General features: G+C 50.1%; 3 protein-coding genes across 11 annotated transcripts; 2 read left to right on the top strand and 1 right to left on the bottom strand.

Moving 5' to 3' along the window:
• The first annotated feature begins 40 nt into the window (after positions 1 to 40).
• Positions 41 to 19,129, top strand: LRRC61 (leucine rich repeat containing 61). 4 transcript variants are annotated; one of them, XM_063099185.1, is made up of 4 exons: positions 41 to 227; positions 935 to 1,072; positions 2,018 to 2,195; positions 17,584 to 19,129. In XM_063099185.1, exon 4 carries the CDS (start codon positions 17,743 to 17,745, stop codon positions 18,520 to 18,522), a length of 780 nt encoding a protein of 259 aa, XP_062955255.1. In that variant the 5' UTR covers positions 41 to 227; positions 935 to 1,072; positions 2,018 to 2,195; positions 17,584 to 17,742; the 3' UTR covers positions 18,523 to 19,129. The 4 variants fall into 4 exon arrangements, 3 of the variants coding, with proteins under 3 accessions (XP_062955255.1, XP_062955253.1, XP_062955256.1); XR_010023841.1 differs by lacking the exons at positions 935 to 1,072; positions 2,018 to 2,195 and having other exon boundaries at positions 17,584 to 18,913; positions 19,038 to 19,129; XM_063099183.1 differs by lacking the exons at positions 935 to 1,072; positions 2,018 to 2,195.
• On the top strand, positions 6,985 to 7,919 carry LOC134379882 (putative protein ZBED10P). The gene has a single exon (XM_063099182.1). It carries the CDS (start codon positions 6,985 to 6,987, stop codon positions 7,897 to 7,899), a length of 915 nt encoding a protein of 304 aa, XP_062955252.1. The 3' UTR covers positions 7,900 to 7,919.
• Positions 19,130 to 19,324: 195 nt separating the features above from the next.
• RARRES2 (retinoic acid receptor responder 2) lies at positions 19,325 to 22,676 on the bottom strand. Of its 6 annotated transcripts, none has more exons than XM_063099195.1 (6): positions 22,593 to 22,676; positions 21,460 to 21,656; positions 21,114 to 21,218; positions 19,919 to 20,014; positions 19,579 to 19,706; positions 19,325 to 19,431 (listed from the first exon to the last, which is right to left on the bottom strand). In XM_063099195.1, the coding sequence occupies exons 2-5, from the start codon at positions 21,631 to 21,633 to the stop codon at positions 19,590 to 19,592; spliced, it is 492 nt and encodes a 163-aa protein (XP_062955265.1). In that variant the 5' UTR covers positions 21,634 to 21,656; positions 22,593 to 22,676; the 3' UTR covers positions 19,325 to 19,431; positions 19,579 to 19,589. The 6 variants fall into 6 exon arrangements, with proteins under 6 accessions (XP_062955265.1, XP_062955266.1, XP_062955267.1 ...); XM_063099196.1 differs by lacking the exon at positions 22,593 to 22,676 and adding an exon at positions 22,506 to 22,588; XM_063099197.1 differs by lacking the exon at positions 22,593 to 22,676 and adding an exon at positions 22,515 to 22,588.
• Between the last annotated feature and the right edge of the window lie 5,248 nt (positions 22,677 to 27,924).

The following is a 27,924-nucleotide window of genomic DNA, read 5'->3' as shown; positions in this document are numbered from 1 at the left end:
GCTCTCCCCGGAACCCGGGGTCCCCCTGGCCTCTCGCCAGCCGGTTGGCACGTTCCGGAACTCCCGCCCGCTGTGCGGTGAGGAGCGCGACGGCGGGGCGCTGGCGGCGGCTTTTTCTCAGCGGCCGAGAAGGCGCCGGCGACTGCGGTGCGGAGCCGCGTCCGGCTTCGCGGCTTGGCCAGCGCGGGCTCAGCGGGCGGCGGACTGCCGTCGGAACCTGGCCTGAGGTGAGCCGGGCGGGGTCGTCGCCGTCCCCCGCTCACGGACCGGGAGCTGGGGCTCGGGGAGGGGCGGCCCCTCCTCGGCGAGCCCGCTCCCCGCAGCGCCCCCGTGCCTAGAGCCAGCTCCGCCCATCAGCCCCTGTGCCAGACCTGCCCCGGTCCTGTCGCAGATGCTGACTCCTGTAACCCTCGCAGTCCCGTGAAGTCTAATGATGATGACTATTGTTTCAAACGTTTCCCTCAGATTTTGTAAGAAGCCAAATTTGCATGTGGAACAAAACCCAAAATTATGTAGTGGTTTGCTGTATTCTCTTCCTCCCCACCTTTCAGTCTCCTCGCAGGTGGTGGGGGTGAGGGAGTCCAGGACCTGAGGGCCCAGCAAGTGCATTAAAGTCCTCTGGGGGGTGGTGCGGGGAGTAGACACTCCCTCCTCCCCCAGGACAGGGGGTGAGAGGAGAGGGGCTGGTGGCCTGGGCACAGTGAGATCTGAGAAAGGTCTGGCATCATTATGGAATGCCCAGGGTGGCTTGAGCTTGGCACAGGTCCTGGGGTGAGGCACGCACAAGAGTGGCCCCTTTCCTTCTGGGCATGCACGTGGGAAAAGGTTGGCAAGAGCAATTAGGAGAAAGTCTAATTTATTGATCCAGTGCATATGCTGAGGCATCGCCCATCCCAGGCCAAACACTGCTGAAGACCGACCACTCATCCCGCAGGTTGCTGCCTTTACAAACATGGCTCCCCTGGGGAATCAATGGGCTCTCAGGCATAAACTGCCTCAGTTCCCTCCGTACCACCACTCAAAGACTTGCCTGCCACCAAAGCTATCCTGCTTCCTTCCTCGGTCAAAACATGTAAGATTCCTTCCTGCCTCAGAGGCTAATCCTATCCACCACCTGTGCCCTGGAGATCCCTTTTCCCTCTGGAAGCTCCTGCCGTTGGTTTTGCCTCTTTCCTGTGTGGTTGGCCTCACCTCTCCTCATTGCACCTTTTCTCTGTATGGAGACACAACCAATCCTTTCCCTCCCATCCCCACCCCAGCATCCCAAGTGCCTGCTTCTCCCACCCTTCCCACTGCACTGCCAGTGAAGTGACCTTTGACCCCGTTGATCACTCCTTTCTGGGAAGTCTCTTTCCTTGGTTTCTCTAACATCACTTTCTTTTGGTTTTTCTTTGTCTCTCCCCGTTGCTTCAGTTGTCTTTGAGGTTTGCTCATCTTCTGCCTCCCTGTATTGCCAGGGTTACCAGGGCAGCACCCTCCACTCTCTTCTCCCTATTTTTTTCCTTCAGTTTCTGTGGAAACTTGCCTGAAGATTTGTTCCAGCAGAACCTCAAACTCAGTATATCCAAAACTGACTTGTATGAGTAAATGGGATCACTAGGGAGTCTCTCCCTTCTTCCTCCACATCTCAATCAAGCATAGTCTACCTCCTGAATAGCTTTACAAATTGTCCTTCCCTCATTACCCTGCGCTGGCCCTCCTTACCTCTTGGTTCCCAGTGATGTGCCTGCCTCTTGAGTGGCTGCTGCCTGTGTGATCAGCTTGGCATGCCACACCTTGGCTTAGAAACCCTTGTTGTGGTTGTAGTTCTCCAGTGTGGGTTGGTCACCTGTGGTGATGTGTGTCACAAGTAGCTTCTTACTAATAGTCAAAGTACTGGAATTTGTGGATGATTTTCTATTCTTTCTTTCTTTTTTTTTTCTTGAAATTTACATTTTATTATTTTTTGTTTGTTTTTTGTTTATTTTTGAATTGTTTGTTTTTTTGGTGGCTGGCCTGTGCTGTGATCCGAAGAAAGTTTACATTTTAGATTGATTCAGATTCAAGGTTGGCTCTCAACAACATCAGCCTTGCTGTCATCTTGATGTGCTCCAGTGGAAGAGAACAGGGCGGCATTACTGATGTACAGTGATTGGACTAGATCCCACATATACCCAACGGGTCTGTCTGGAATTAAAGATCCTGGAGCAGATAAGGTAAACAACCCCTTACAAAACAAAATCCAAGCTCTTCAGTGTGAAAGAGTCTGTTTAACATTAGGTCAGCCTGGGGCCCTCCCTGGGCGGCCTCTGTCTCCCTGCCTATTAGTCCTGTACCCCACTTTCCCTTGCTCTAATGTGATGAACCTGCTTCCACGTTGCCTTCTCTTCCTGGCCCCAGGTGCAAACCAGGCAGTTACTCTCCTATATTTGGATCTTGAGAGCACAGTGCTGGCTCATTATAGATATTGATAAATTTTTGTTAAATGATTAAATGTGTGAAGAATATCTGCAGAGTATAGAGTTCCTGATGGGACAATGCTAATTGGGGAACAACAGGATTGGTGCCTTGAGTTAAACTCGTAGGTCTTCAAATTGAAGGTTTCAGGGTATGAACAGGCCACAGTCCTGACAGACAGGTTTTTCCCTTTTCTATACCATTGTCTGGCAGGGCCTGGTTTCACGCCCTGTTCTGTGTCCTTATTGATGGTGACAGATCTCACAGACTGCTCCTGGACGCCTGGATGTTAACACTGTTGGTTGTAGTTTTCTCAGGCATGAGATAAAAGGTGAGGTAAGTCCCCTGCAGTTCTAACAGCAGTTCTTCTGGGTCTTGACCAGCATCTTGCATTTCATTTGCACCTTTATTCAGCCCCTCCACAGGCATCACCTCACAGGGGCCTTATTCATTCGATTTGTTGGGGGCTAACTGAGTGCTTGAGAGGTGGGCTTGAAGCTCCTGCTTCTTAACCCATCTGAGACTCCTCTGGCTGGAAGGAGCTCCTCTCTCTGGGCAGAATCTCACTTGAGTCACCTAAGCCATCTTGTCACTTGTTAGAGGGAGCCCTGCCATCTCTGGTGGTCCTTAATGTTTAACATCACTCAGTGTCAGAATGTATGGGTTTTCAATCTTTTCCTATCTAATCTAGGTCTTGTTCTGATCTGAAGAGATGAAGCCTACTTACTTTCAGATATTCGTGGTATGATTATTAAGTCATCTTCCTCTGAATCTTCCCTTTCCCAAGGAAACACATCCTAGTTCACTGGGCTTTTCCTTCCCTATCATTTGCTTTTCATTCCTCTACCTATTTCTCTTCTGACTTCTTCATGTCTCTTTTCTCCTGAACTTGACCTAATCTCCAGGAAAATGAATGAGAAGGAAAGGAATTGAGGATCACACCTAGGTTTTGGGCTTGAGCATCTAGGTGGACAGACATCCCATTTACCAAGATTGAGTGGGAAGAGGAGATGAGGGGGAGCTTAAGAAAGAGTTGTGAGCCTGAAAGAGACATGGTAGTGGCCTGTATGTGGATAGTAATCAAGTCATGGAGGAAAGAAAATGACCCTGGAGATTGTGTCAAATGAGAGCAGAGGGCCTACAAAAGCAGCCCGAGAAATGTCACGAAACGAACAGACAGAGGAAGAGGGGACCAGAAAAGAGACTGAAAAAGAGAGGTGAGAGGAAAACCAGAAAATGTGGTGTTCCAGGGCCCAGGGAAAACAGCATTTGAAAGGGAAGAAGCAGGCAGGGGCTTCAGGTGTTGCAGAAAGTCCATTTGAGTTAGTGACAAGTTGGTCACTGGTTGCCTTAGCAAGAGCATAGAGGAGTGGGTTTCAAGGGGAATGGGAGGTGAGAAATTATAAACAGTCTTTCCAGGAGTTTCTCTGTTACAGAAAGGAGAGAGGACACAGGGCGTTAGGGAGCTGCCCAGTCTGTGTTCTCTGAGGTAGGCTGACGTCTAGGGAAGGAGTTTCAGGGATATGAGCAAGGCCTCTGGCTTAGGCTGCTTTCTTTAACAGCTGCTGAGCTACATTGCACATTTGCCGTGGCCTCCTAGGTGCCAGGTGCAGCACAGGTGCTCAGGACACAGAGACCAGAGAAGCTCTGTCCCCTCTTGGCCAGCACTCAAAGCAGCCAGTTCTGATCTGTCTTCTGGGCAAACCTTTGTGACTTGGCAAGGTCAGTCCCCTCCTTAGGGTCTTCACAGCACCATGTGGTCCTTCATACCCTCACCGTGGCTCTAGTTCTATGTGTTGTGAGTATGAATCTTTTATTCATGTCTCTCTCCCACCGGTATGGAGGCCACACGAATACAGAGGGTCTTGCCTACCTTACAGTGTATCTAACACATAGAAAAATTGCCAAGTGCCTCCTAGGTTCTCAATAAACAATGAAAGAAAAAAGAAAAATCAGTCGGTTTGTCAAAGAAGATGGACACAGAAACCATTAGTGTGCAGAAGGCTGTGGGGGTCTGGTGCTAGAGTGCCCCATTCTGCCAAGGAGAGTGTGTAGTCTGGAGAGTTTTGTCCTGGGACTGATTTTGTATTCTCTTGCTACACATTGGGTCTTCTCTCTTCCCATCTGGGCTACCTCCTCCTCAGTGCTCATCACAGTTAAGCAGTGCAGCTGAGAGCCATTCTTTTCATCTTGCTTTGCAGCCTAGGCCCATCTTTTCATTTCCCCAGGTTCCCAAGCATGTTGGAAGTGGAAAAGATCGAAAAGCCTCCCAAAGGACAGGCTCCTTCAGGATCAGTGGGGCAGAAATCCCGAGTGTGTGCTGACTCCCCTGTGACCACACCCAAGATCCCAGCTGCCACCTTGGCTTGTCCTGGCCCTGAGCACAACACCAGAGCTACCAGCATCCCTCATGAACTTGACTGGACTGCCAGGGAGGGCCTTCCAGAGACTGAGGTCAAACTTGACTTTATAGACATAGAGGAAAAGGCTGGCAGTGGCCACAGGAGGAAAATCAGACACTCTGCTTCCCAAAAGAATCATGAAAGGGACCTGTCCCTGCAAAACAGCGGACCTTGCCCTTGGCCCAGTGGCACATCAGTCCTTTCACTTGACCTGGACCAAATTTTCCTGGAAAGGCAGGTAGAAGGTGCCCTTGGCCTACTTGCCTGCAGCAAGAAGAGAAAAACCTGCTCCCTGGGGAGGCCTGGTCTTCACCCAGTCACCTGCCATGCCAAGTGCCGGGCTAGCCTTGGGCAGAGTAAGCCAAAGGGAGACTCTGCAGTCCATGGCCTCAAACCTGTGCTTGGGCAGGAGCCCCCTTTGCAGCCTGAGAAGAAGAAGGCATCCAGGCAGAAGTCACGTGGACAGAGAGAAGGAGGGGAGCAGACAGGAAGGAAGTCGAGGTCCCCGTTGCTCAGCTCTGGCCGGGCCCCTTCTATCCCAGCTCTGGTCCAGACCTTCCCCCAGTCCCCCCATGTGACCAGTCCAGACAGGTTGGAGGGGAGCCAGTCAAGCGAGAGCAAGGAAGCAAGGCAAGTTGATGTCTTCACGGCCTGTGTGGCCAGAAAGGTGCGACTCCTCAAGAAACGGAAGAAGCAGCATTTGCCTCTTGGTGTGAGGGAGAAGTCACGGCCTCAGCCGAGCCTCCAGAAGCCCCCTTGCTTGAAAAAGCTGGTCAGAGCTATAAAAGCAGAGACCAAGGGCTTGGATTCTGTCCCACATTCCGTGGACCCTCTGCATGCCACGGGTCTGAAGCCCACACCAGATGTCAGGCAGTTCTTTACCCTTGACAGCAAGAACAACTGCCATGTAATCTGTAGCCTGTGTCACACCAGCATCCGACAGGGCAAAATTGAGGGGCGGTCCCAAACCTCGGGCCTTGTCCGTCACTTGGCAAGTAAGCATGGGCTGAAATGGGAAAGAAGGCCAGCTACAGCCAGCCGAGAGGAGGGGACACAGCAGAAGGGCTTGCCACCAGTTACCACCAGCCCTGCCCCTCAGGGGCTCCTGGCTCCAACATGCAGCCCAGATGCTGCACCCTTGGAAGGCAGTGACAGGGAACTGGCCTTAGGAAAGCCTGAGCAGCTGTTCCTGGACTCACCACCCCTGCCTGCTTCCCCCACAGCAGTCAGGGACAACCACTGTGGCATATATGCTCCCAATCAGCCCCAAGCACAGGCCTGGAACCACAGCATTGCAGAGCTGCTCTGTAGCCTGGCATTGCCACTCTCCTTTATCTCGTCCCAGCCCTTCAGAAAGTTCATGGCCCAGGTCGATGCTTGCTACCACCTGCCCTCTCTGGCCTTCTTCTCTGACAAAGCCTTGCCCCTGCTGCACGAGGCTGTGGGTGAGCAGGTGCTGCAGGAGATGCAGTGGGCTGAGGGGGGCCGTGTTCACCTCACCACCTCCATGTCAGCTCAGGACTTGTTTGTCAACTATGTGGTTGTCACTGCCCACTGGGTAGCCACACAGCCGGACAGCAGGCCACTACCATCGGGGAGCCCAAGAAAGCAAGCTGTGCTCTGGGTCCGAGGCCTGACCCCAGAGAGAGCTGCAGAGGATGGGCAGCTGGAGCTGCTGGAGCAGATCAGCCTGTGGCTGGGTCGCGGTTCCCTGAGAGCAGGGTTCCTGGTGTCAGGCGGCTGCCCCAGCCTGGAGCAGGCAGTGAGGGTTGAGGGTTATACTCACATCCCTTGTTTCATCCACTGCCTAGACTCTGTGGTGAGAAACTTTCTGCATCACCATCATAGTGCTCAGATCATCCTGGGCACAGCCAGGGCCATTTGCAACCATTTCCAAGGCTCTGTGGAGGCCCGGAGGCTCCTTGCCCAGCTCCAGCACCAGTGTGGCCTCCCAGCCCATCAGCCCTTTGAGGAACTCTCAGACCACTGGGTCTCGGCCTACCACTTGATGGAATGGCTGATGGAGCAGCAGCAGCCCCTTCAGGCATATGAGGAAAAATACCAGCTGGGGAAGACTGGCACGGCCTTGTCTGCCACGTTTTGGAGCCTGACGGACAGTCTGGTCAAGCTCCTGCAGCCCTTCCAGATGGTGGTCCAGGAGGCGAGCACAGCACAGGCTTCTTTAAGCCAGGTGCTGCCCCAGCTGCGCTACCTGCATATCTTCCTGGAGCAGGTTCATGGGTGCTTTGAAGAGCAGAGTGTCGGGGAGGTGGGTGCAGCCATCCGGCTGGCTGAGGGTTTGGCCCTGCAGCTCTCCACAGACTGTCAGCTCAATGAGCTCTTCTACCGTGAGGAGTTTGTGCTGGCGACCTTATTGGATCCCCGCTTCAAGAGCAAGATTGAGGCCATCCTGCCCGTGGGGGCCGACATTGACCACTGGAAACAAGTTCTTGTATACAAGGTGAAGGAGATTATGGTATCTGAATATGCTTTGCCCATCTCAGGATCCCTGCAGAGCCCCACAGGTCCGCCTGTGGTCACCAGCAGAATAGCCAGGAGCTCTGGGGCTGAGGGAAAGAGCCAGAAGGAGCCTCTGAAGAGAAGCAGCAGCTCCGGGTCTTTCCTGCTAGTTCAGAGGGAGAAGAGCTTGCTGGAGCGGCTGGAAAGTGTGGGGCTGTTGGCATCTGAGAGGAGCGGGGCTTCATTGGCCACTGAGAACCATCAAGCTAGCATCATCATCAAGAAGTACCTGCGGGAGAATGAGACTGTTGGAGCCCAGGAGGACCCCCTGGCTTACTGGGAAAAGAAGCGTGAAGCCTGGCCAGCACTGGCCAGACTGGCCACTATCTACCTGTCTTGCCCCCCAACAAGAGCCTTCTCTAAGAGTATTTTTGCCTCCCTGCACAGCCCCACCATCATAGAACAGAACTCCCTTCTCCAAGTGGAGGCCGTTGAGCATCTCCTCTTCTTGAAGACCAACCTGGAGAACTTCCCCAACTATACCCCACCTCCCCTTATCTTCTCCGGTAGCAACCTGGCCAAGGTGGAACAGACCTTGTAGTCTGCCCAGCATGTGTGGATGGGCAGACATGGATGGGGTGTAGGCAGTCATCCTGTCCATGGCTTCCTGGAGTCTCAGGAGCTTTGAAGAGCACTTCACAGCCTGATGCCCTCAAAACCTACCCATGGAAATTGCAGTAGGTGAAAACAGAGAGCAGAGTGTCGCATCCTGAGACATCAGATGGGGACATCCAGAATATTAAACCTAATTGGTAAGAATGGGGACAGTTTCTCAATTCTTGACAAACTGCCATATTTTTTTTCCTGGGAGATGTCATTTTCTGTCTACCCGTTGCCTCATTCATATCTAGCAACATGAGCACAGGAAAGGTTTACTGTGTTCATAAGTGACTATGGCTTGTATTAAACAGTTTTAGAAAACGTAATGTTCTACTGAAATAATAGTGGGTATTGAGGACCTTACATACAACTTGTCCATGTGGATAAATGGACACATACCTTGAAGAGGCTTGCTTTTTTAAAAAATGGCCAGGGACAAGGGGAGGCGTGTGCTGGCAGGTAGGATATACACAGCCACCTAGATCCTGGTAAGCTATTGATAAACCCATTGTAAGTTGAAAATATCATAAATTGAAAATGTATTTAATACACCTAACCTAGTGAACATCATAGCTTAGCCTGGCCTATCTTAATTGTGCTCAGAACACTTACATTGGCCTGCAGTTGGGCAAAATCATCTAACACAAAGCCTATTTTATAATAAGGCGTTGAGTATCTCATAATTTATTGAATTCTGAAAGTGAAAAACAGAATGGCTGTATGGTACTCACCATTAACATCCACAGCTGAAAGCACACCGGGTCTGAAGAAGCATTCAACTAAAATCAGCTGGAAGATGGAGATGCCACAGCGACAGGGTCATTGATTTCTCTCCCTTCTGATGGGCCTCAAGAATAGCTGGTAGAAGGCACTGGGGCATTGACGCTTGTAGATGGGTTAGCAGTCATAGTGATCTTCAGGAGATTTCAAGCTTGACTTTACAGTTTGTTCCTTTTTTTCATTATGTATTTCTCTATAGCAAGCAAGGGCATCTAATATCTGCCTGTCAGCTCTTACAAATTTCTTGTAATTGATATCCATTTCTTCTAACATCTGTACACCACTGCTGATGGTAGCAAATGCCTTTGCCAGCTTCTGTGCTATGAACTTTCTTGGTGCCTCAGGTGTAACTTCTTCCTCTGCCTCACCTTCTTTCTTACTTCTTCCTCTAGTTTGATCAGCTGCTCATTGGAAAGCTTTTTCGCATTAATGCCAACAAGTTCATGAGTATCCTCTTCATCAGTGTCCAATTCTAGGTGTTTCCCAGGCACTAATATCCTGTTACTATTCAGCAGCAGCAGAATCTTTGTTAAAGCCTTCAAATGTGTTCATGTGTGTCTTCAAAACTTTCTTCCACATGCCATTCATACATCATTGTGTTACTTCTTCCCATCCTGCAGTGATGTTCCTGGTAGCATTTAGAAGGTTAAAAACCTTTCTAAAACTCTCAGAGTGTTTGGCCAGATTCAGTTGCTTCAGCAGCCTGCGCAAACGTTTGGTGTAAATAAAATGCGTTGAAGGCAACCGTTGAACCTTGGTCCATTGGTCGAATGAGCGCGGTTGTGTTGGGCAAATACACAGCCTTTACATCAGGATGCATGTCGCCGAAGTGCTGTGGGTGCCATGGAGCATTGTCTGAGATCAGAAGAATTTTGCATGAGATGTTGTTTTGCTTCCAATATTCTCTTGCCTGCGGAATAAAACAGTTACAAAGACCAGTCTTTTTTTTTTTTTTTTAATTTTTTTTACTTTTTCACAGCTGGCAGGTTCAGGGATCTGAACCCTTGACCTTGGTGTTACAAGGTGGTGCTCTAACCAACAGAACTAACTGGCCATTCCTCAAAGAGCAGTCTTTAAACAATGCTGATGTCATCCAGGCTTTCTTGTTATGGCGATAATATACAGGAATTGTGTGCTTGCTCACATTCTTGAATGCTCTAGGGTTCTCCAAGTGGTAGAGGAAAGGCTTTAATTTGTACCCTACACCATTTTCACCCAAAATCAGGGACACACAGTCTTTGAATGCCTTGAATCCTTGCATTATCTTGGACCCTTGATGAGTGTTTGTTTGTTTGTTTTTTGAGTAATCACTGAGTATATAATTTTTGCATGAGGCTTTTTAGTATCTTCATGTGTAAAAGTCAGTATTTTTATCATGTGTTTTATTTTATTTTATTAATATTGTTTTTTTACATTCTATGATGTTGCAGAGCAGTTGGGAGGGAGAGGGAGAGGGGAAAGGAGAAGGAAGTGTGATGGAAGAAGAGGAAGGAGGAGGGGCGAGATTGAGGCCTGTGGCACCCCCACAGGGAAGACTGCGGGACTTACAGCGGTGGCTTGGTCATTGCCAGGTTGGGTGTAGATGTCAGTGGGGTGTGACAAAAGCCCTCGCCTCCCACCACCCCAGCTTGGGAACCCAGAGCCCTTCTTGCTGCGGCTCGGTGGTCAGTGGTCATTGCTGGGCTGGTTGCTTGTGTTGGGGGGGAGTGTGACAAAGGCCCGAGGCCTCCCACCACCCCAGCTTGCGAGAGCCCAGGGAATTTCCTTTGGCAGCTGAGTGGTCATCGCTGAGGTGGTTGCACTTGTTGGGGGTGTGTGGCTGAGACCCAAGGCCCCCACCCTCGGGGCTGGTTGCAGGTGTTGGGGGGCATGGCTGAGGACCCTGGCCCTTCTGCCTTTCTGGCTTGGTAGCCCAGGGGACTTCCTGTCCTTCTAGGTGTTATAGGTGTTCTTTGGTGAAATGAGACCTTTACTAGTTAATATTAAATTTTGTCTCTGGTTGTGGGTACTTTGTTTTTTCTTTCATTTCTGTGTTGAATTATTTGCTGTTCCCACCACTCAAACTCTGCACTGGAACTAATTTGTTGTCCTTTGCTTACTTCTAAAATGGGGGAACTTCCTGTGGGGACCAGAACTTGAGCTCTGTGGTTGAACTAAATTGCTGCTTTGCTGCTGATTCCCTAGGGAAGGCTTTTTGTGCAGCTCAGGTTTTAATGGTTGACTTTATAGGTACTTCTGGTTCTAGTGAAATATGGTGCGCCTGGGTTGTGTAGAAACAATGGTCCGGGCCTGAGTCTTCTTATCAAAGTACACCCCATGCAATTCTATATTCCTGACCAGTCTTCTCTCAGTGGTCCTACGCTGATTGGGGGACATATCAGTTGTCCTTGCGGTGCCCCAGTATTCCCCCAGTGATCCCGTCTCCCCCACCACCTGTGCTCCAAACACTTCCATGGGACAGGCCATGCTCCAGTCCCTTGTGATGACTCACCGGCCTCTGAGTGGCTCCTTCTTTTCAGTTGTGGCTCCTCGGTCCTATGTGGGTCCATGGGAACGCTATTAGTGGTATTGCTGGCCTGGGGGCCACCAAGGCCCTCTTCTGCGCTGCTGCTTCCAAGCAACTTCATCTGAAAGGCACAGCTGTGGCTTTTTGCCAGTTCCTGTTTCATGCACTCAGCAGCTCCAGCCTGGAAGCAGCCAGGATTTGAAATGGTTGGAGGGTTTTTTCTTTCATCATGGCTTCTCCCAGCTTCATGTACTCTGTAGGTCTCTCCTCCTCTTTCCCTGAGCTCTTGTGGCCCCAGCTTGGCTGTGGTTGCTTTTTTATAGTTATAAATTGGTTGATTTGTGGGAGAGAGTGATGCTGGGGACCACTATTCCGCCATCTTGAATGGAAGTCCCTTCGATGGGTGTTTGTTTGCTTCAGCAATGCTTCCAGGTCAAGCTCATTTCATTGGCATCAAATATTTGTTCTGGCAAATTTTTCTCATCTGCAGTTATTCTGTGCAGCTCTTCCTTAAAAGCTTAGGCACTTCAGTATCTGCACCTGGTACCTCACTGCTGACCTTCACATTATGAAAGTTATGATGCCTTTGAAGCACTGGAACCACCATGACTTGTTTAAAGCATTTGCGTACAGGTAGGATCATCGGCTTGCTCTTTTAGCATGTGGAAAAGGCTTCTAACCTTAGCCTGGACCATCAGTAGGCTAAGCAGTACGTGCTTCTGTATCCAATCTTTATCCGTGTGTCAGGTAATTTTTCCATATTGTTGATTGGCCCAGCTCCTTTGTTTGTGATGACAGTGGATTTAACCAATGCTGATGATTTCACTGCATCACTCATTGGCTTTTTATGGTTAAGATTGTGAATTGTAAAAGTCCTAACTCACATATGATGGCCATTACTGGCTTGCCACCTTCGTGCTGGGCAATTATCTTGAGAGTTTAGTTTAAAAAGAAATTGCCTTCCTCTTCTCACTAGAAGCAGGAGACAGGATGAGCATTTTGTAGACCTAAGGGGATGCAAAAACACAGAACACAATATCAAGAAAACCGAGACCACATAGTATACTGTAGTTATTGGTCGATTACCCTCACGATCATGTGGCTGACTGGGAGCTGCAACTCACCTCCGCTGCCCAGCATCACAAGGGAAGTATCCTATTGCATGTTGCTAACCCAAGATCAAAATTCAAAGTATGGTTTCTACTAAATATGTATTGCTTTCATTGAAAAATCATACGTTGGACCATCAGAAGTCAGGGGCTGTCTGTAGTTTGTTTCCAGACTGCTGGAAATCTTGGCATTTCTTCTTACAGTGAAAGCAGCCTCAGAAAGAACTTCAGTAGCTTACCCAGGCTCTAGGTTGCTGAGTATATATCCCACTCGTCAGCACCCTTACCTCCCCTTGTCCCTGGCCACTTTTAAAGGGCAAATCCCTTATTTATAAGCAAGAAAGATACATATAGAGCCCACAAATGGATTGCTCAGAGTTCCTTTAGGGTAGAGTACAGGACCTGAGGGCCCAGGTTCCAGGAAAGGATGGGATTTGATGGGAGAGGAAAGGGAGAGAGGCCAGGTGTGTTTGGGGCAGGCCAGCCACAGGACTCAAGTGTAGGTAGCCTGAGGGGGCTTGTCACTGGGAACGGTGGCCCTTGAGATGAGGTCAGAAGAGTTGGCGTGAGTGCCCCAGGCCTAACTTGCAGTTTGGCTGTGGCTGTGGGGGTAAGGGACAAACTGCTCTCTCACTGGGCTGGCAGCCCTGGAAGCCTGTCACCTTGTGTCTCCTGGTTGAATTGTTACCTGTATGTTTCACTATGACTAATTCATTATGACATTTGGAAATTACTGAAAACTTAAGGAAGCAGAAAAAATTAACCATAATCCTTTTACTCAGAGATAGACTCTGTACATTGATGTATTTCCTTTTTTTTACGTTGAGATTATACCCTGTGTACTATATTGCATGTGGTATTTTCATTTTAACAGTATAGTAATTGCATATTTTAAATAAAGCTTTGTAAACATATTTAATGGCTGAAGTAGCATGATTTGAATTAGTCCTCCAGATTGCCTAGATAACCTCTCTCCCTGCAGTGGCCAGGAGTGGGGAGTGGGGTGGGGAGGGTGTCTTCACAGACTTCCACTGATGAGAGGTGAGTCTTGTCTGGGGGAGGGTCCCTGACTGAAGCTGGACCTCCTTAATGGCTCCTGCTCCGAATCAAGTGCATCTGAGTAGTGAAGACAGGGCGTGCCTGGCCGCAGCCTGGCGTCTCCCTGCAGAGTCCTATGCCATGCTCCCAGTATTCTGATTCCATATGGCTGGGGGATGGAGGGCGAAGAGGGGATCCAGGAATAGGATGCATCCGAAAGCTGCTTGAGGGGCTGTACGCTGGTCTGTGCCACTGTCCCTTGAGTGGTTCAAGCTCTTCTTGGAAGAGGCACCGTGCCTTTGTCAGGCAGCATCACTGAACTTGCTCTCCAGTGTCTCGGAGAAGATGGGGAGGCCTAGAGTGGGAGACAACCAGGGATGGGGGGAGAATGTGAGAGAGCTGTAAGGTCCCAAGCTAGGAGGCTTGGGCTCTGGAGCTTTTTTCTCAACTGGAGGCAGTTTTGTTCCCCAGGGGCCATTGGCAATGTCTGAAGACATTTTTGGTTATCATAGCTGGGGGAAAGAGGGGTGGTTCTATTGTGTCTGGTGGGTAGAGGCCGGGGATGCTGCTAAACCTCCTGCGTGCACTGGATAGCCCCACGATAAAGTCCTAGTCTTCCCAAAATGACAAGAATGCCAGGATGGAGAAACCCTTTTCCAAACTGTTTGGAGAGGGGAGAGAATGGGGCGGAGGAAGGGTCCCCAGTCCACCTAAGCGATTGGGTGACTTTACCTGAGGCTGCTCTGGGTTGAACCATTTCTCCCCCCAGCCTTACTTCACAGGCATCGTTTTTCTGGCCCCATTTCCTAGGTAGGTAAACTTGACACTCAACAAGGGAATGGGCTTGTCTTCCCTTGTTCACAGTCAGCCTCCCTCAGGATACCCAAGTGTCATCCATGTCACCAAGTCCTTCTTACTTACTTTTGGGGCCAAGAGGACTCTGTCTATCCCCCTAAGTAGGACAAGGGTGGCTCCCTTTTTCTGGAGGAGAGTGGCAGCAGTCACGCGTGAGGCTATCCTCCTGGTGCAGAGCCGACTGCCTGCCTCCAGCCCTGCTGCTCGATAGGGTAGCCAAGTGGGTGGGCAGTGGGTGGTCTGCAGCCCTACCCAGGGCTACCTGGCTTCAGTGTGCAGATGTAAGGTGTGACCCATGACCATGAGCAGGGCAGAGGTCACTGAGCCTGTGAGGGTCACGGTTTTGCTGCAACCACACAGTGCTATTGCCATTCATCCAGTCACCAAGACCCAGGCAGCCTGTGTCGTGGTGAGGGAAGGACAGGGCAGGCAGGCTCAAGTCTTACCCAGGTGGCACTTTGGGGTGGGAAAGGCCGGATTTCTGTCCTGGGTGGGTATTACTGCTCTGTTTTCTCTTCTGTAAACCATGTTCCTCGCAGCTTTAATGCTGTGAGTACACACAACCGCTGTCTCCTCCGTGTGTCCCTCTGCCTACTCCTCTGGTTCTCTCCCTCCCTTCGCTATGCCACCTTCTCTGTGGAAAAAGGCAGCCCAGGTTGTCAGGGCATTCACTCCTCCGGTTGCAGTCTGGCCTGGCCTGGCCTCCACCTGGGACTGCCCACTCAGCAGCTCTGTCGTGAGCCTCACCTTGCCTGAGCCCAGTGGGGCATTTTAGCAATGTCATCTCTCCCTCTGCGAAAGCCTCGCTGCCCTCCCGGCTGCTCCTCAGCATCCTTCCCACACTCACACTCATTCAGCCTTGGCAGTGGCCCTTTCCCCTGAGTTCCACCCCCTCCCTCTACTTCTCACTGTGCATGGGGCTCCTAACCACCTTCACCCCAAGATAGTGTGGGGGCAGAGGTGTGCAAACGCCTGGAGAGAGGCCTCCACATACTGCAAGAGGTCCGTACCCCGTGCCTCTCCTCGACTCCAGCCACCACCCCCTGCTGATCGTGTCTGATCCCTTCAGCCTGGAGCACCAACTGCCTCCACAGCCCAATGCCACAGTCACTCGAGCTCACTGCTGCATAGCTGGATGTCTTCTTGTCCTCAGCCTGTCCCATCTGTGTACCAGATGTTTGAGAAGGGAGCCTCTGCCAGTCACCTTGCCAGATCCTTAGTTGTTCTAGGTCCTGTTCCCTTGTCCCATTTCTCATGCCCTCGCTTGTAAGGCCCTAGGCAGCAAGGTGACATGGTCCTTGCTGTCTTGGAATTGTGCCAGCAAAACCTGGCTGCCCATCTGCTTGTCTCCCCCTCCTCCCTCTTCTTGAGATCTGGACTTTGAATGAACCTGGGACCCTGAGAACTTTTTAAAGGAGGAATTTATGCTTTTACTTTGCTGATAAGTAGTTAGCCCTGAACCTTCAAAGTGCCATGGCAACAGAAAGTGTTCTATAAACAGCTCTGTACCAGACATAACTGGCTTAATCAGTATAATATGTTATTTATATTGACTCATAAACAGAACCTGAAATAAACTAGGGTTTTTTTTCTCAGACCAGCAGCTTGGAAAAACCCTCCTAATCCCATAAACGTGTTTACTCATTAATTCTCTACTGTCTCCCCTCGGGTACCGGTCTCCTACACTTGCTGAACTGTGTATCCCTTGCTTATGTTTTTATACCACAACAGGCTTTAAGGTGCTCCTCCTGCACCCTCCACCCCACAGGCTTTGCATTTAATCAAAAGCAAAGTGATAGCATCACTTCCTGCTTCCAGACCCCAGCAGATCCCATTTGCACTGAGGGAATCCACACTTCTCAGTAGATGCTTCCAGTCCCTTTTGGAAAGAAATGAGGTATAAAAAGAATGAGCTGGAGTGTTGTGGATAGAGGGGAGCTAGGTAAGGAAACGGGGATCATGAGGATAAGGACCTCCCTTTCTTGGATGGGGTAGAGGGAGGCTGTGCAGCATGATTTTAGCCTCCCCAAAGCCCCCTGGTGGGGAGCCCTTTAAATATCCCTGCCAGTGGGGGCTGGAGGAGCTAACAGACCAGGCTCTGGGCCTGGTTTCCTTGGAGAGGGGGATAAAAAGTGGCGCTGATTATGCAAACTCAAAGGTTCTGTGAACAGCTGCAACCCCCCAGTGCTAACCACCACAGGGAGCGTGATGCCCTGGTGCTTTGCGGGCCTGGTAGATGCCTGAGGCTGGGCCTGGCCAAAGTCTGCAGGGTTGGGAAGCTGCACTGGGAGCAGAGGTCTGTTCTCATTTTCCTCTCTGCTTAGACCTTAACCCCTCTGGACAGCATCACCACCGTCCCTCCCGCAGGCTGCCCCCCAGCACCTGGGCTCATGCTGTCCCAGCCACTGGTGATTTGACATGCCCCTCTCCCCCTTTTTCAGCCACCGAGGTGCCACCCTGCTCCTCCTTCCAAAACAACCTCCTTGACTAGCCAGCCTCCCCCAACTTGCCCTTTTGGGAAATCACGTCATATCTGTAGTTGGCACTGTGCTGTCTGGCACATCATGATTAATGCAGCCTGTTGACCTCTGAGCAGCTGCTGCCAGAGCAAAGGAGCTGGTTTTGGCAGGCCAGGGTGGAGTGGGGAGAGCAGCGGTGTGGGAACGGGCTGTGCTGCCACTTACTTACCTGGGCTTGCCTGTCCCTTCCGTCCCTTGACCTCAGTTTCCTGTCTGTGACTAAAGGCTTACCCCATAGGGCTTACAGCTGCAGCCAGAGAGCACAAGTTGGTCCCTGTCATCTAGAAATCATTTTGAATTATTTGTTAATATTACAAAAAATTGAGATAGCGTTTCTGAGTGAATAAAAGAAAGTTCGGTGAGCTGTCATTTATGTTGCATATGCATTGACTATCGTAGGATGGTTACCTGTTGTCGACTCAAAAACAAATTTAACTTTTTAAAAAAGAAACACCTCAAAATTAGTATGAAGGATGGATCATGAATGGTATTGAAAAAGTAAAGTAATGAGATTTTGTCCTAAGTCTATGTTGGACAAATGGAAAGAACTGACAATGTTGGGACTGAATCTGTCCAGCATGGCCCTAACCAGCCAAGGAGAGTCAGGCCACTCCTCTCAGGCTGGGACCTGCGCCCTGCTCCCGGCACGTGGGCTTTTGTGGCCTGTGCCTTAGACCTTGGCCTTCAGGTCTCTCCTGGCCGTGGAGACTGTTGGATCTGGTGGTAAATCTGGCCAGGCTTTGTGCCATCATCTGCTGCACAGGACACAAGACATGCTCGGGAGAGGCCTGCCTGATCGTGTCATTGTCTCTCCCTAGGGACCTGCTTGCCGTTGAGTGGGATATCGGACACAGGCCTCCTGGAGCTGGCCTGGAGAGAGTTGGGGTGCCTTTCTGGGGGAGAGCAGCCAACTGAACCCCAGTGGCACCCACATCCTTGTGACAGCACTGCCAAGGCCCAGACCTGACTTCTGTTGCATGGAGCCTGCAGGTGAAAAGCCCGGAGAGGCTGATGGGCCACGCATCACACCCCAGCTGCTGAAGTCATGCACAGGCGAGTTTGCCCTAGAGTCTATCCTGCTGCTGAAGCTGCGAGGCTTGGGGCTGGCGGACCTGGGCTGCCTGGGGGAGTGCTTGGGCCTTGAGTGGCTGGACCTGTCGGGCAATGCGCTCACTCACCTGGGCCCGCTGGCCTCCTTGCGCCAGCTGGCCGTGCTCAACGTCTCCAACAACCGGCTGACTGGGCTGGAGCCGCTGGCTGCCTGTGAGAACCTGCAAAGTCTCAGTGCTGCAGGCAACCTGCTGGCCTCTCCTGGCCAGCTGCAGTGTCTGGCTGGGCTGCGGTGCCTCGAGTACCTGCGGCTCCGGGACCCTTTGGCCCGGCTCAGCAACCCACTGTGTGCTAGCCCTTCCTACTGGGCGGTGGTCCGAGAGCTGCTTCCCGGCCTGAAAGTCATCGACGGGGAGCGTGTGTCTGGGCGTGGCAGTGAGCTCTACCAGCTGTGCCGAGACCTGGACAGCTCACTGCGCCCCAGCTCCAGCTCAGGCCCCAGAGCCACTGAGGCCCAGCCCTGGGTGGAGCAAGGGTACTGGGAGTCCCGGACGACCCGGAGCAGCTCCATCCTGGAGGAGGCCTGCCGGCAGTTCCAGGACACACTGCAGGAGTGCCACGACCTGGACCGCCAGGCCCGTGACAGCTTGGCCCAGGCCGAGCAGGCACTCAGCCCCGCAGGAACTACCTCTTCCTTTGTCTTTTGAGTGTGCCCCATGGCCCAGGAAAGCCTAGCAGGTGATCTGGCTGCCCATATCTCCCTCCCTGCCTCTGCACTTGTCTTCCCGGTTTCCTCATGGCAGTCACTGGCCCTGGAAACTGGGCTATTCATTTATCCCTGTCCTGACAGCAGCCCCTCACCCTCGCCCTCCCCTTCCCGCTTCAGGAACATTTCCCCACCCTCCCTGCACATACTGCAGGGACGCCCCTCCTGAGTGCCTCTAGCAGGTGGGAAGCTCTCCACGGGCAGCTGGCACATGCTGTGCAGCGGGGAAAGGGCCTTGTGGAGCCTCCATCCACAGCTGCTGCTGATCCTGGCTGCTCCAGCTGAGACTTAATGGGAAGAGTTCCTTCCTCCTAAGGCCACAAGTGGAAAAGGTAGGGATAGGCGCGCCTCCAGCCCCACTCCTGTCACACTCCTAGGAGTGTTTGGACAGAGTAGAGCGTTCCAGAACATTCCTGGAAGTTGGAGCTCACCCGCCTTCCATATCTGCCTATCCAGATGACTGCCTACTGTGGCTCGGTCCTGTGCCTCCCTGGAGCCTTCTATGCCTGTTCCCACCCACTAATCCCTATTAAACAGCTCTGTTTTCACTGGTGTCGCTGCCTGTCATTTTACGTCTTCAGGCTCCTCTGCTTACTTCTGGTCTGTCCTGCTCAGGAGGCTCCACTTGCTGTTTCCTGGAGGTGTGACAGGAAGGGTCCTGCACACCAGGACCTCTCATTCAGATGGCCTGCCGTGGGCTGGATGGAGAAAGGGGACAACGCAAGGAGCGGAGAGAACACAACTTGGGGAGCAGTTTTATTAGCTCAGGATAGAAAGGGTTCATCTCCCTGGGAGGGTAGGCTCTTCCACTGGTTACCACCCGCAGCTGTTTAGGAAGCTGGATGCAATTCTAGAGAAAAGGGAAAAACTGAGATTTGTGTGAGGAAGGCCATTTTGGTCCAAGTCCCAGTTTCTCCCCAGGCTCCTACCCCATCCCCTCCCTTCCTCCCACAGCCCACTCTCATGCCAAGGGCCGTCCCTTCTCCTGGCCGCCTACCAGTCCAGGGCTCAGTTGGGGGGCTGGGCCTTGAAGAAGGCAAATTGTCCAGGGAAGTAGTAGCTGTGGGGGTCCTCGCCAGCTCGCTCCACCCTGCTGCACTGGGTCTCCTGGTGCTGCTCAGGTTCCTGCCAGTGCCAGCAACTATTCAGGCAGTGCCTGGAGAGGGCGGGCAGTGCCCCACCTCTACATCCCCCAGGGAATGTCTGGACCAGGCCCAGAGACCCTCCTTCCCCCGCCCCCTTCCCCTCTATCCAGGCTTCTGCCTCTCTCCCTCTCCCACAGGCCCAGCTTCTATCTGTCTTTCCAGCCCCCTCTGCTTCTTCTCTGCCTGTCTTACCCGTGGAGCCTGAGTCTGTATGGGGCAGTAGACCATCCGGCCCAGAACTTTATCCTCGGGGTCCAGTTTGATGCAGGCCAGGCATTTCCTCTTCCTCTGGGAGGGGAGCATGGGGTGAGGGAAAGGGGTGAGGAGGGCATGCGGCACCACCAGGGTGGGAGCTGGGGGCGCCCAAAATGGGACTAGCTCCCCCGGCAGGCCCTAGAGCAGGGGGCAAGGGGTCATGCGGGCCAGCTGGTTTCAGGCACAGCCCACCTGAGGACTGGGAAATTTCAGAACTCAAACAATCCTGTAGTTTCTAACTATGGGACTTTAGCGTGTGTGTAGGCAGGAATCCTTCCCAAGCAGGGTGTATGTGGCACGTGCGTGCACAAGCATGTGCATGGCTGTGTGTGCGCACACATGTGCATGGGGTGTAGTGTATATGCCAGGGTGCAAATGTGGCGTGTGTGTGTACATGTGTGCAGATGTGAAGGCAAGAACCTCTCTAGCTGGGTTCTCCCCATCTGACTCCACCAGAGCCACTCCACTGTCATCTATTCTATTCATTTACATGTTCTTGTAAGATTTGATTTGAACCAAAGGGTCCCGGAACCAAGAGGTTTGAAAGTCACTGATAGAATCCAATTCCCTTCTTTGCACATGGAGGGAACTGAGGCCTTCACAGAACCCACAAAGCCCAGGGCTGGTGCTTGCAGAGCAGGAACCAGAACCCAGGTTGCTGCACTCCCAGCCCAGGGATCACCCCCAGAGCCGTGAGTTCACCCCCAAGGTAGCTGATTACAGTGGAGCCCTGCTATGAATCAGCCCAGGCCGGGCCATCTTCACTCAATGGCCGAGAGTGGATACCAGACAAATCCCATACCATGAGCTTGTTCCACCAGTGACCTGAAGCCTGAGAGTGGAATTCAGACAGGTGAACCTGCTCTGGGATGATGAGTCCTGGGGGTAACTCAAGCCTCACTCTCCTCGCCTTCCAGGCCCCCGGCCCACCCACTGCCCTCACGACCATGGGCTCAGACTGAGCCAGTTCCGCTTCCTGGGAGGCTCCTCATTGTGGGGTCTCCAATCTTAGGGCTTCCCGCAGGATTTCCCAATTCCATGCACTCACCCCCAACACGTGTCCCATCACACACACACACACACACACACACACACAAACACACACACACACACACACCACCCCTTCACTCACCCCGTTGGGCTTAACCTTGCACTCAGGTTTCTTCCAGTCCTTCTTCCGGCAGCTCGTCTGCTGGAGCTTAAATTCCAGTCTCACAAAGGTCCCGGCTGGGAAGAGCTGCAGACAGACCAACAGACAGAGGAGGGCCAGCAGCCAGCTGAGCGGCAAAGCAATCCCTGGGTGTGACCGCCTTTCTCCCCACAGTGAAACCGCACAGCCAAGGAGGTGGCTGGGGTGGCAGCGGCCTCTCTAAAGAGAGCTGGGCGCTCACAGAGCCCGACTTCTCTGCCACTTCCCGGGAGCATGCTGGTTTCCCCACGTGCAGCCCTCTTCCCTGCCTCCAGGCCATGCCACTAACCGTGTCCAGCGCACTGTCCACGCTGGTTTCCCGGAAGGCCCACTGCACAGGTGGGTGCTTGTGGAATTCCTCCAGGGCCACCTGCAGGCCCCGGCGCTGGACCCTCGTGAGCTCGGCACTGCCCAAGCCCACCGCAGCCAGCCACAGGGCCAGCGGGATCAGCAGCTGCCTCATGGCTTCCCCTCGGTCACCCTGGCCTGCAAAACGTGTGTGTGTGTGACGGGTCCTCAGCGATTCGTGCCAGCGGGGGGCCACCTCCTCCCCTGCCCTGCCCCTCGGGGGCCATGCCTGGCAGAACTCTGGGCAGAGACGGAGGAAGGCAGAACTGGCCCTTTCCCGAAATCGCCCTTGATGTCCTCCTGGTCCTTTCCGCTCCCTCCCCCTGACCCGCACTGTTCCCTGGGGCTAGCAAAGTTTCAGCAAAGTTCCCTGCCGATGGCCCGGGAAGCAGTCCTGCCGCCCACTCCTACCCTTCGTCCCTCTGCTGGCCGATTCTCTGTCCCCACGGTCTCTGACCCCCTGTCCTCCCCGCTGTCCCTAGAGTTCCCCTCCGCCGCCCCCACCTCCGGCTTCTCCTCCCTGACCGCTTCTCCCTCCCAGTCCCCGGTCTCGGGCTCGCACGACGTCCCCGCCCCCGCCCCAGCGAACCGTGGGGGAGGGGCAGGGGCTGGGGCTCGGAGAGGAGCGGGCTGGAGGCTGAATATTTTGGGGAGGACGTAAACAACGTGGGCGGGACCCAGAGCGGGTGGGAGCAGGATGCTTAACCCTCCCGGCACGGGGGCTGCCGTTGCCGTCACCCCCACCCTGTCCCCAGCAATGGGGGTCTCGCCGCGGCCCAGCCTTGGCTTTCCCGCTTCAGGCAGATCCTCCCTCCCTTGCCTTTTTTTCTGGGGCTTTCTCCACTTCCCTTGTCCCAGCCCTTCTGGTCCCATCCCCCCGTCCATCACTGGGGTCGCCTGAGGGGTGACCCTCCCAGAGAACCTCGCCTGTACTGGTGGTTCCCAGTGGAAAGACACCAGGGTGTTGCCTTAAAGCAAGGGCTTTACAAGTCTCGCCTCGGAGCTGCTGCCGTTGCCCGCCCTCTCCTGCCGTCCATGCAGAGGCTTCCCTCTGGCCCGCTGTCCCCTGCTCACCTCCCCTCTCTGCCTTCCCGCAGCACGAGTCTTGGCCTGGGCCCGTCAGCCTCTCCCCGTCTCCTCCCGCCGTCCCGCGGGGCGGCCCCCATCTCCCCCCACTTCCCCTCCTGGGTCCCCTCCAGCAGCGCTGGCTCCTCCCCACCCCATCAGGCTCCCGGGCCGGATGCCCTCCCCGCGCCTCCCTCCCCTCCCCCTTTCCCCACCGCCCTCCCCCACGGCCCAGCCTCCGTGACCCTGACCCTGGCTGGGGCGGGCGGCTCATCTTAGCGACTTGAGGCCGAGCAGCCCTCGGTCCCATCTCCCCCTGGCTAAGGAGCATCTTCCCGGGATGCGGTGGATTCTGTGCCCCCCTCCTGCCCAGGTAGGGCTGCCCTTTCTTAGGTCCTTCCTGGGTGACCAACCAGTCCCTGCGTTCCTGAGACACTCATTTCAGGAAATTCTGCCCAGAAATACAGACATCCTCAAACCTAATGAGACCTTGAGGAGTCATTGGTCCCTCCCCGTGCCTCCCATACCCTAGAGTCCCACTGACCCGTCCTCCTGCGCCATCCCTGGTGGTGACAGACTCACGGGTCTCATGGAGGGGTGTGGGGAGACTTCAGGCGGGCAGAGTGGCTTGGTGGTGTTCATAAGGCGAGTGGAGAGTCAGGGAAAACAGTGTCCAGATGTTGGCTCAACTCCTGGTACCCTTGAGCAAATGTTTACCTGCTCTGGGACTTCGCATGTCGGTGACAATCCTACCATTTATGAGTCCCCAGCCCTACCCTAATTACCCCAAATAGAGAATCGCTTTTAGCTTCCTGAATCTCTCTTAACTTCTGCTTCTTTATCTGTAAGGTGAGGATCATAAACTCCATCTTAAGGGGTTGTTTTGAGGATTAAGTGAAGAAACGTGAAAAATGACTGATGCCCAGTGTTGGGCACAAGGTTCTTGTCCCCTCTGTATTCACCCCCTGTCATGATTCTCTACACAGAGCTGAGGGCTTTCTTTGCAATGTGCTCTGAGGGCACCAGAAGGACCTTTGGCTTCAATTAACCGATTCCGGGTGCCTGAAATGTCACCTTTGGAGGTCACTCCCCAGCTGTGAGTTACTCAGCTATCATTAAGCAGGAGTAAGAGGTGGGATCTTTGTTCTCCAAGAGCTTCAGGTGGGGTTAGAGAAATAAGATGCACACGTACAGAAGATGTTCCCCAGCTCAAGGCCCCATGCTGGGGGATGTCCTGGGGATGGGTGACCAGAGAAAACTTCCAGGACAAGGGGGAACTTGAGGTAAGCACAGCAGGGCACTCATCCTGCCTTTGGTGGGGGTTGGGGGGAAGTTTTCATCAGGCCTGGGGTGAGAGAGGGAGGCTGGGAGCAGGGTGGTGGAAGTTGGTGAGGAAGAGCCAGTCTGGCCACACAAAATTTGCTTTGGGTGTACACAATGAGGTGGCCACCTCAAAGATGTGGCAGTTCTACTGCAGAGCAGTCTCAGGCGTGGATTTGTGAAAGGGCCAGGTGACATGTCTCAATCCAGGGGAGCAGCAACAAAACTTACCTATTTAATGGTGGTGAATTATTTTCCTTGGCATCACAGATTAAAAAGCAGACTCACATATCCAAGTTGTTCCAAACTTGATTTTCCAATAAGTGAACTGAATACCAAAAAACATTTTCCTTTAATATTTGCAGCTTCATTGACAAACTAGTTTATCCTTTTTGGAAAAAGTGATTTGACTTAGAAGCAAAAGCATATCAGTTTCAAAACTACACCAGTCCACGTTCAATTTGCTAACTCTTGTGTCAGTTCGGTATAATTAACATAAATTTAAAATGATACTGCATAAATTCAAAAGCAGCTCTCAATTTATCAGTATCAACAAAGTATTCCCTAAATTTTTTTTTTGTAATTGTTGTAGCCAATTTAAACAATGCTGACTACTTTAATTAAGGATTCTGCATATTTATTCATGGGAGAAAAGTATGTAAAAGCATAATTATTGATCACTATTATAAAAAGATTTAACTAGAAATTCTTATATTTGTCTGGCTAGGTCACAAATGAACTTGCCTTTACTTGGAGTTTCAAATTTAGCTTGGTTATATGTAATGTGATATTGGTTAGAAAACTGCCCCTTACATTTTTTATCTTTGATTATTGCGTATTTGGTAAGCGTTCCTTTCGTTTCAAGAAAATCGAGAGTTGAGTACAGTAAGTCTTAGAAAAACTCTTCCACAATCTGGCCAAGGAGCTTTGGCAAAGAAAAGATCATCAAATTTATTGTCTTCTGTTTCTTTCAGTGGTTCCATTAACCAGCAATGATTCATAGCATTTGCACTTAAATACTGAATGATTTTAACAGCTGTGTCTGTGACACTTGTATAGTCTATTTCAGAAAACTGAGCACAACGCTCTTCTGTATGTACCATGTAGTAAAACAGAGCAACACGGGAAGCATCCGTCTCTTGTTTTAAAATTCCAGTCATACTAGCTACATGTCAAGTGTCCCTAAGCCACAGGTTGCTGGTGCTTCCCATACTGGATAGTGCAGGTACACATTGTGTTACCAATTGTGTGAGTAAAAACTACAAATAAAAATGAACGATGCGTATCTATATATGTTTGTAAATGCATGGAATATTTCTGGAAGGAAAAACAAGAAACTTGTAACAGTGGTTGCCTGTGAGGAGAGGAACTGTCCAGCTCAGGAAAGGCGAGGGAGGGAAACCGTATGCCCTTTGTACTCTTAACTTGTGGATAATTTCGTAACTTGTGGACAATTTGTCTATTCAAATACAAAAAAATTATTATTATTATTATTATTTTTGAAAAGATGACTGGTAAGGGGATCTTAACCCTTGACTTGGTGTTGTCAGCACCACACTCTCCCGAGTGAGCCACGGGCTGGCCCAACATACAAAAAATTATTTAAAAAACCTTTTAAAATCACAAAACAAATAACATTTCTAATATATTTCATTAACTTGATTATTTAAAAAGGTATTAATAATAAAACTAGAAATTATCAGAAGTTTCTACCACTTGGCAATACAAAAAGCAAAATGCCTCTTTCAAATAATTCTTGGATCAAAAACATAATAAAACAAATTGCAGAATTCCTAAAGATAACGGTAATGAAACCATTGTACACTGAAATCGGTGAGCTTTATCCTGAGAAGTGCAAATTAGGTACTCTTCTTTTTACTAAGAAAAAGAAAAAAAATGAAAATAAGTGAATTAAGCATTAACTCAAGAAACTAGAAAATAACCAACTAAACTTATAGAAAGGAAAAGGAAGGAACAAATAAAAATTTAAAAAGTGAATTAGGAAAGAGAAAATTGAGGAAATCCATTAAGACACCATATCCATCAGTCAAGTATAAAAAAATCCATGCTGAAAGAACATTTGAGAAAGTTCAATCCCCTCTTCTAGTTAAAAAAATAAGAACTCTTGATAAGATAGGAAATTATGGGTACCTTCTTAATAGAGATAAATAAACATACTTGATGAAAAATAAGAACCATTGTTATCAAATTCAGGAGCAAGAAGAGGATGTTTTCTACTACTACTATTATTCTGCAGTTTTCTAGAAACACCAACCAATGTAAACTGGGCATGCAAAGTCAATGATAAAAAAATTTGAAAGGTAGAGTGAACAGTATCATTATTTGCAAATGATAGCATTGTGTGCCTGCCAAATCCAAGAGAATTAACAGAAATAAATCATTGGAAACAATAACATAATTTAATAAGTGATAGGATATGGAATCAGCCTACAAAATCAATAGGTTTCTTATATACAAAAAAATCAGAAAACATAATTTTTAAAAATCTAATTTACAACAACAGAAAAGGTTAAATTCCTAGGAATGAACTTAATTTAAAAAACATGAAGAGTATCCAAAAAATTTAAATGTTATGAGGGATGTGAAAGAAATCATGAATAAATAGATAGGGAGAATCAATATTATTAAGATGTAAATTATCCCTAAATTGACATTTAAATTTAACAGGAAAATACAAATTGATTCATACACTAATATGGAAAAATAAGCAGGCAAAAATAACCAGAAATATTATGAAAATAAGAGTAATGTTGGCCTCTTAGATGCCCAGATGGTCTATGAGATATTCAAATGTATTAAAAATCTAATTAAAACAGTGATATTAGAAAATGAATACACAAATCAATAGAATGGAATAGGAACTTTAGATATAGATCCAATACATATGATAATTTAATATATGATATAAGTGGCATTATGAATTTTTAGGAAAAAGATATATTATCCAAAAAATGGTGTTGAAGTATATGACTAGGTTTGTGGGGGGAATAAAGAGTAAAGGAATATTATTTTCCTACACTATTAGTAAATCCCAGATGAATGAAATAATTAAATGTACTAGATGATAACATTAGGATCTGTTTGTTTGCTTAATAACTTCTTACTAGGAACGCATAACACAAAACCCAAATGCCATAAAAGGAAAGATTGATGAATTTGACTACATGTTTATCAAATGTTTCTCCATGATCAAAAAAATCAGCATAAAAATTCAAAAGACAAATCCGAACTGTGGAAAAAAAAATAGTTGCAACACACCTTCAAAGCCAAGAATTTCAAACATCTTTTAAACAGATAAAACAATGCCCAACCTCACTCACAAGTAAAGAAAGACAAATTTAAATCAGCATCTCACATCAGCAAAGATAAAAGTTTGTTAATATCCGTGGGTGGGGAAACAGTCACTGTCATTATTAATGCGATAGAACCCCCCCCCCAGCACATTCTGTGGACGGCAATTTAATAATCCCTAACCAAAGTTAAAATGCAATTATGTTTTGACTCAACAATTGTACTTCCAGTAATTTATCCCTACTCTTATGTTCACATATATGTACAAAGACACGAACAAGAAAAGTCACCGCATTATTTGTAGTGGCAAAACATCAGAAATAATCAAAATATTAATAGATATGGCATAGATTTAACAAAAACTCTACACTGGTAGAAAGAACGTGGTAAATATATATCTGAGGGCATGGGAAGACCTTCAAGGTATGTTAATTGAAAAGAAAGATATAAATTAATGTATGCGATGTGATTTGTTTCTAGTTCTGTAAAAGATATGAGTGTACACACCTGCTTGCATATGAAATGGTTAATTCTGGGAGGATTCACAAGGGGCTGATAAGAGCAGCAGACTCTGGGGAGGCTAATCAGGGGACGAGGGTGAGGAGGGGACTTTCATACCCTCTTTTTCTCTTTTTAAAATAGACTTTATTTTTTAGTGCTGTTTTACGTTTACAGAAAAATTGCATAGAAAGTACAGGGAGTTCCTCAT

The sequence above is a fragment of the Cynocephalus volans genome, chromosome 6 (assembly GCF_027409185.1).
Source record: "Cynocephalus volans isolate mCynVol1 chromosome 6, mCynVol1.pri, whole genome shotgun sequence".
Lineage (NCBI taxonomy): Eukaryota > Metazoa > Chordata > Mammalia > Dermoptera > Cynocephalidae > Cynocephalus > Cynocephalus volans.
The sequence above is the reverse complement of the archived record's forward strand: the minus strand, read 5'-3'. Positions and strand labels throughout refer to the sequence as shown.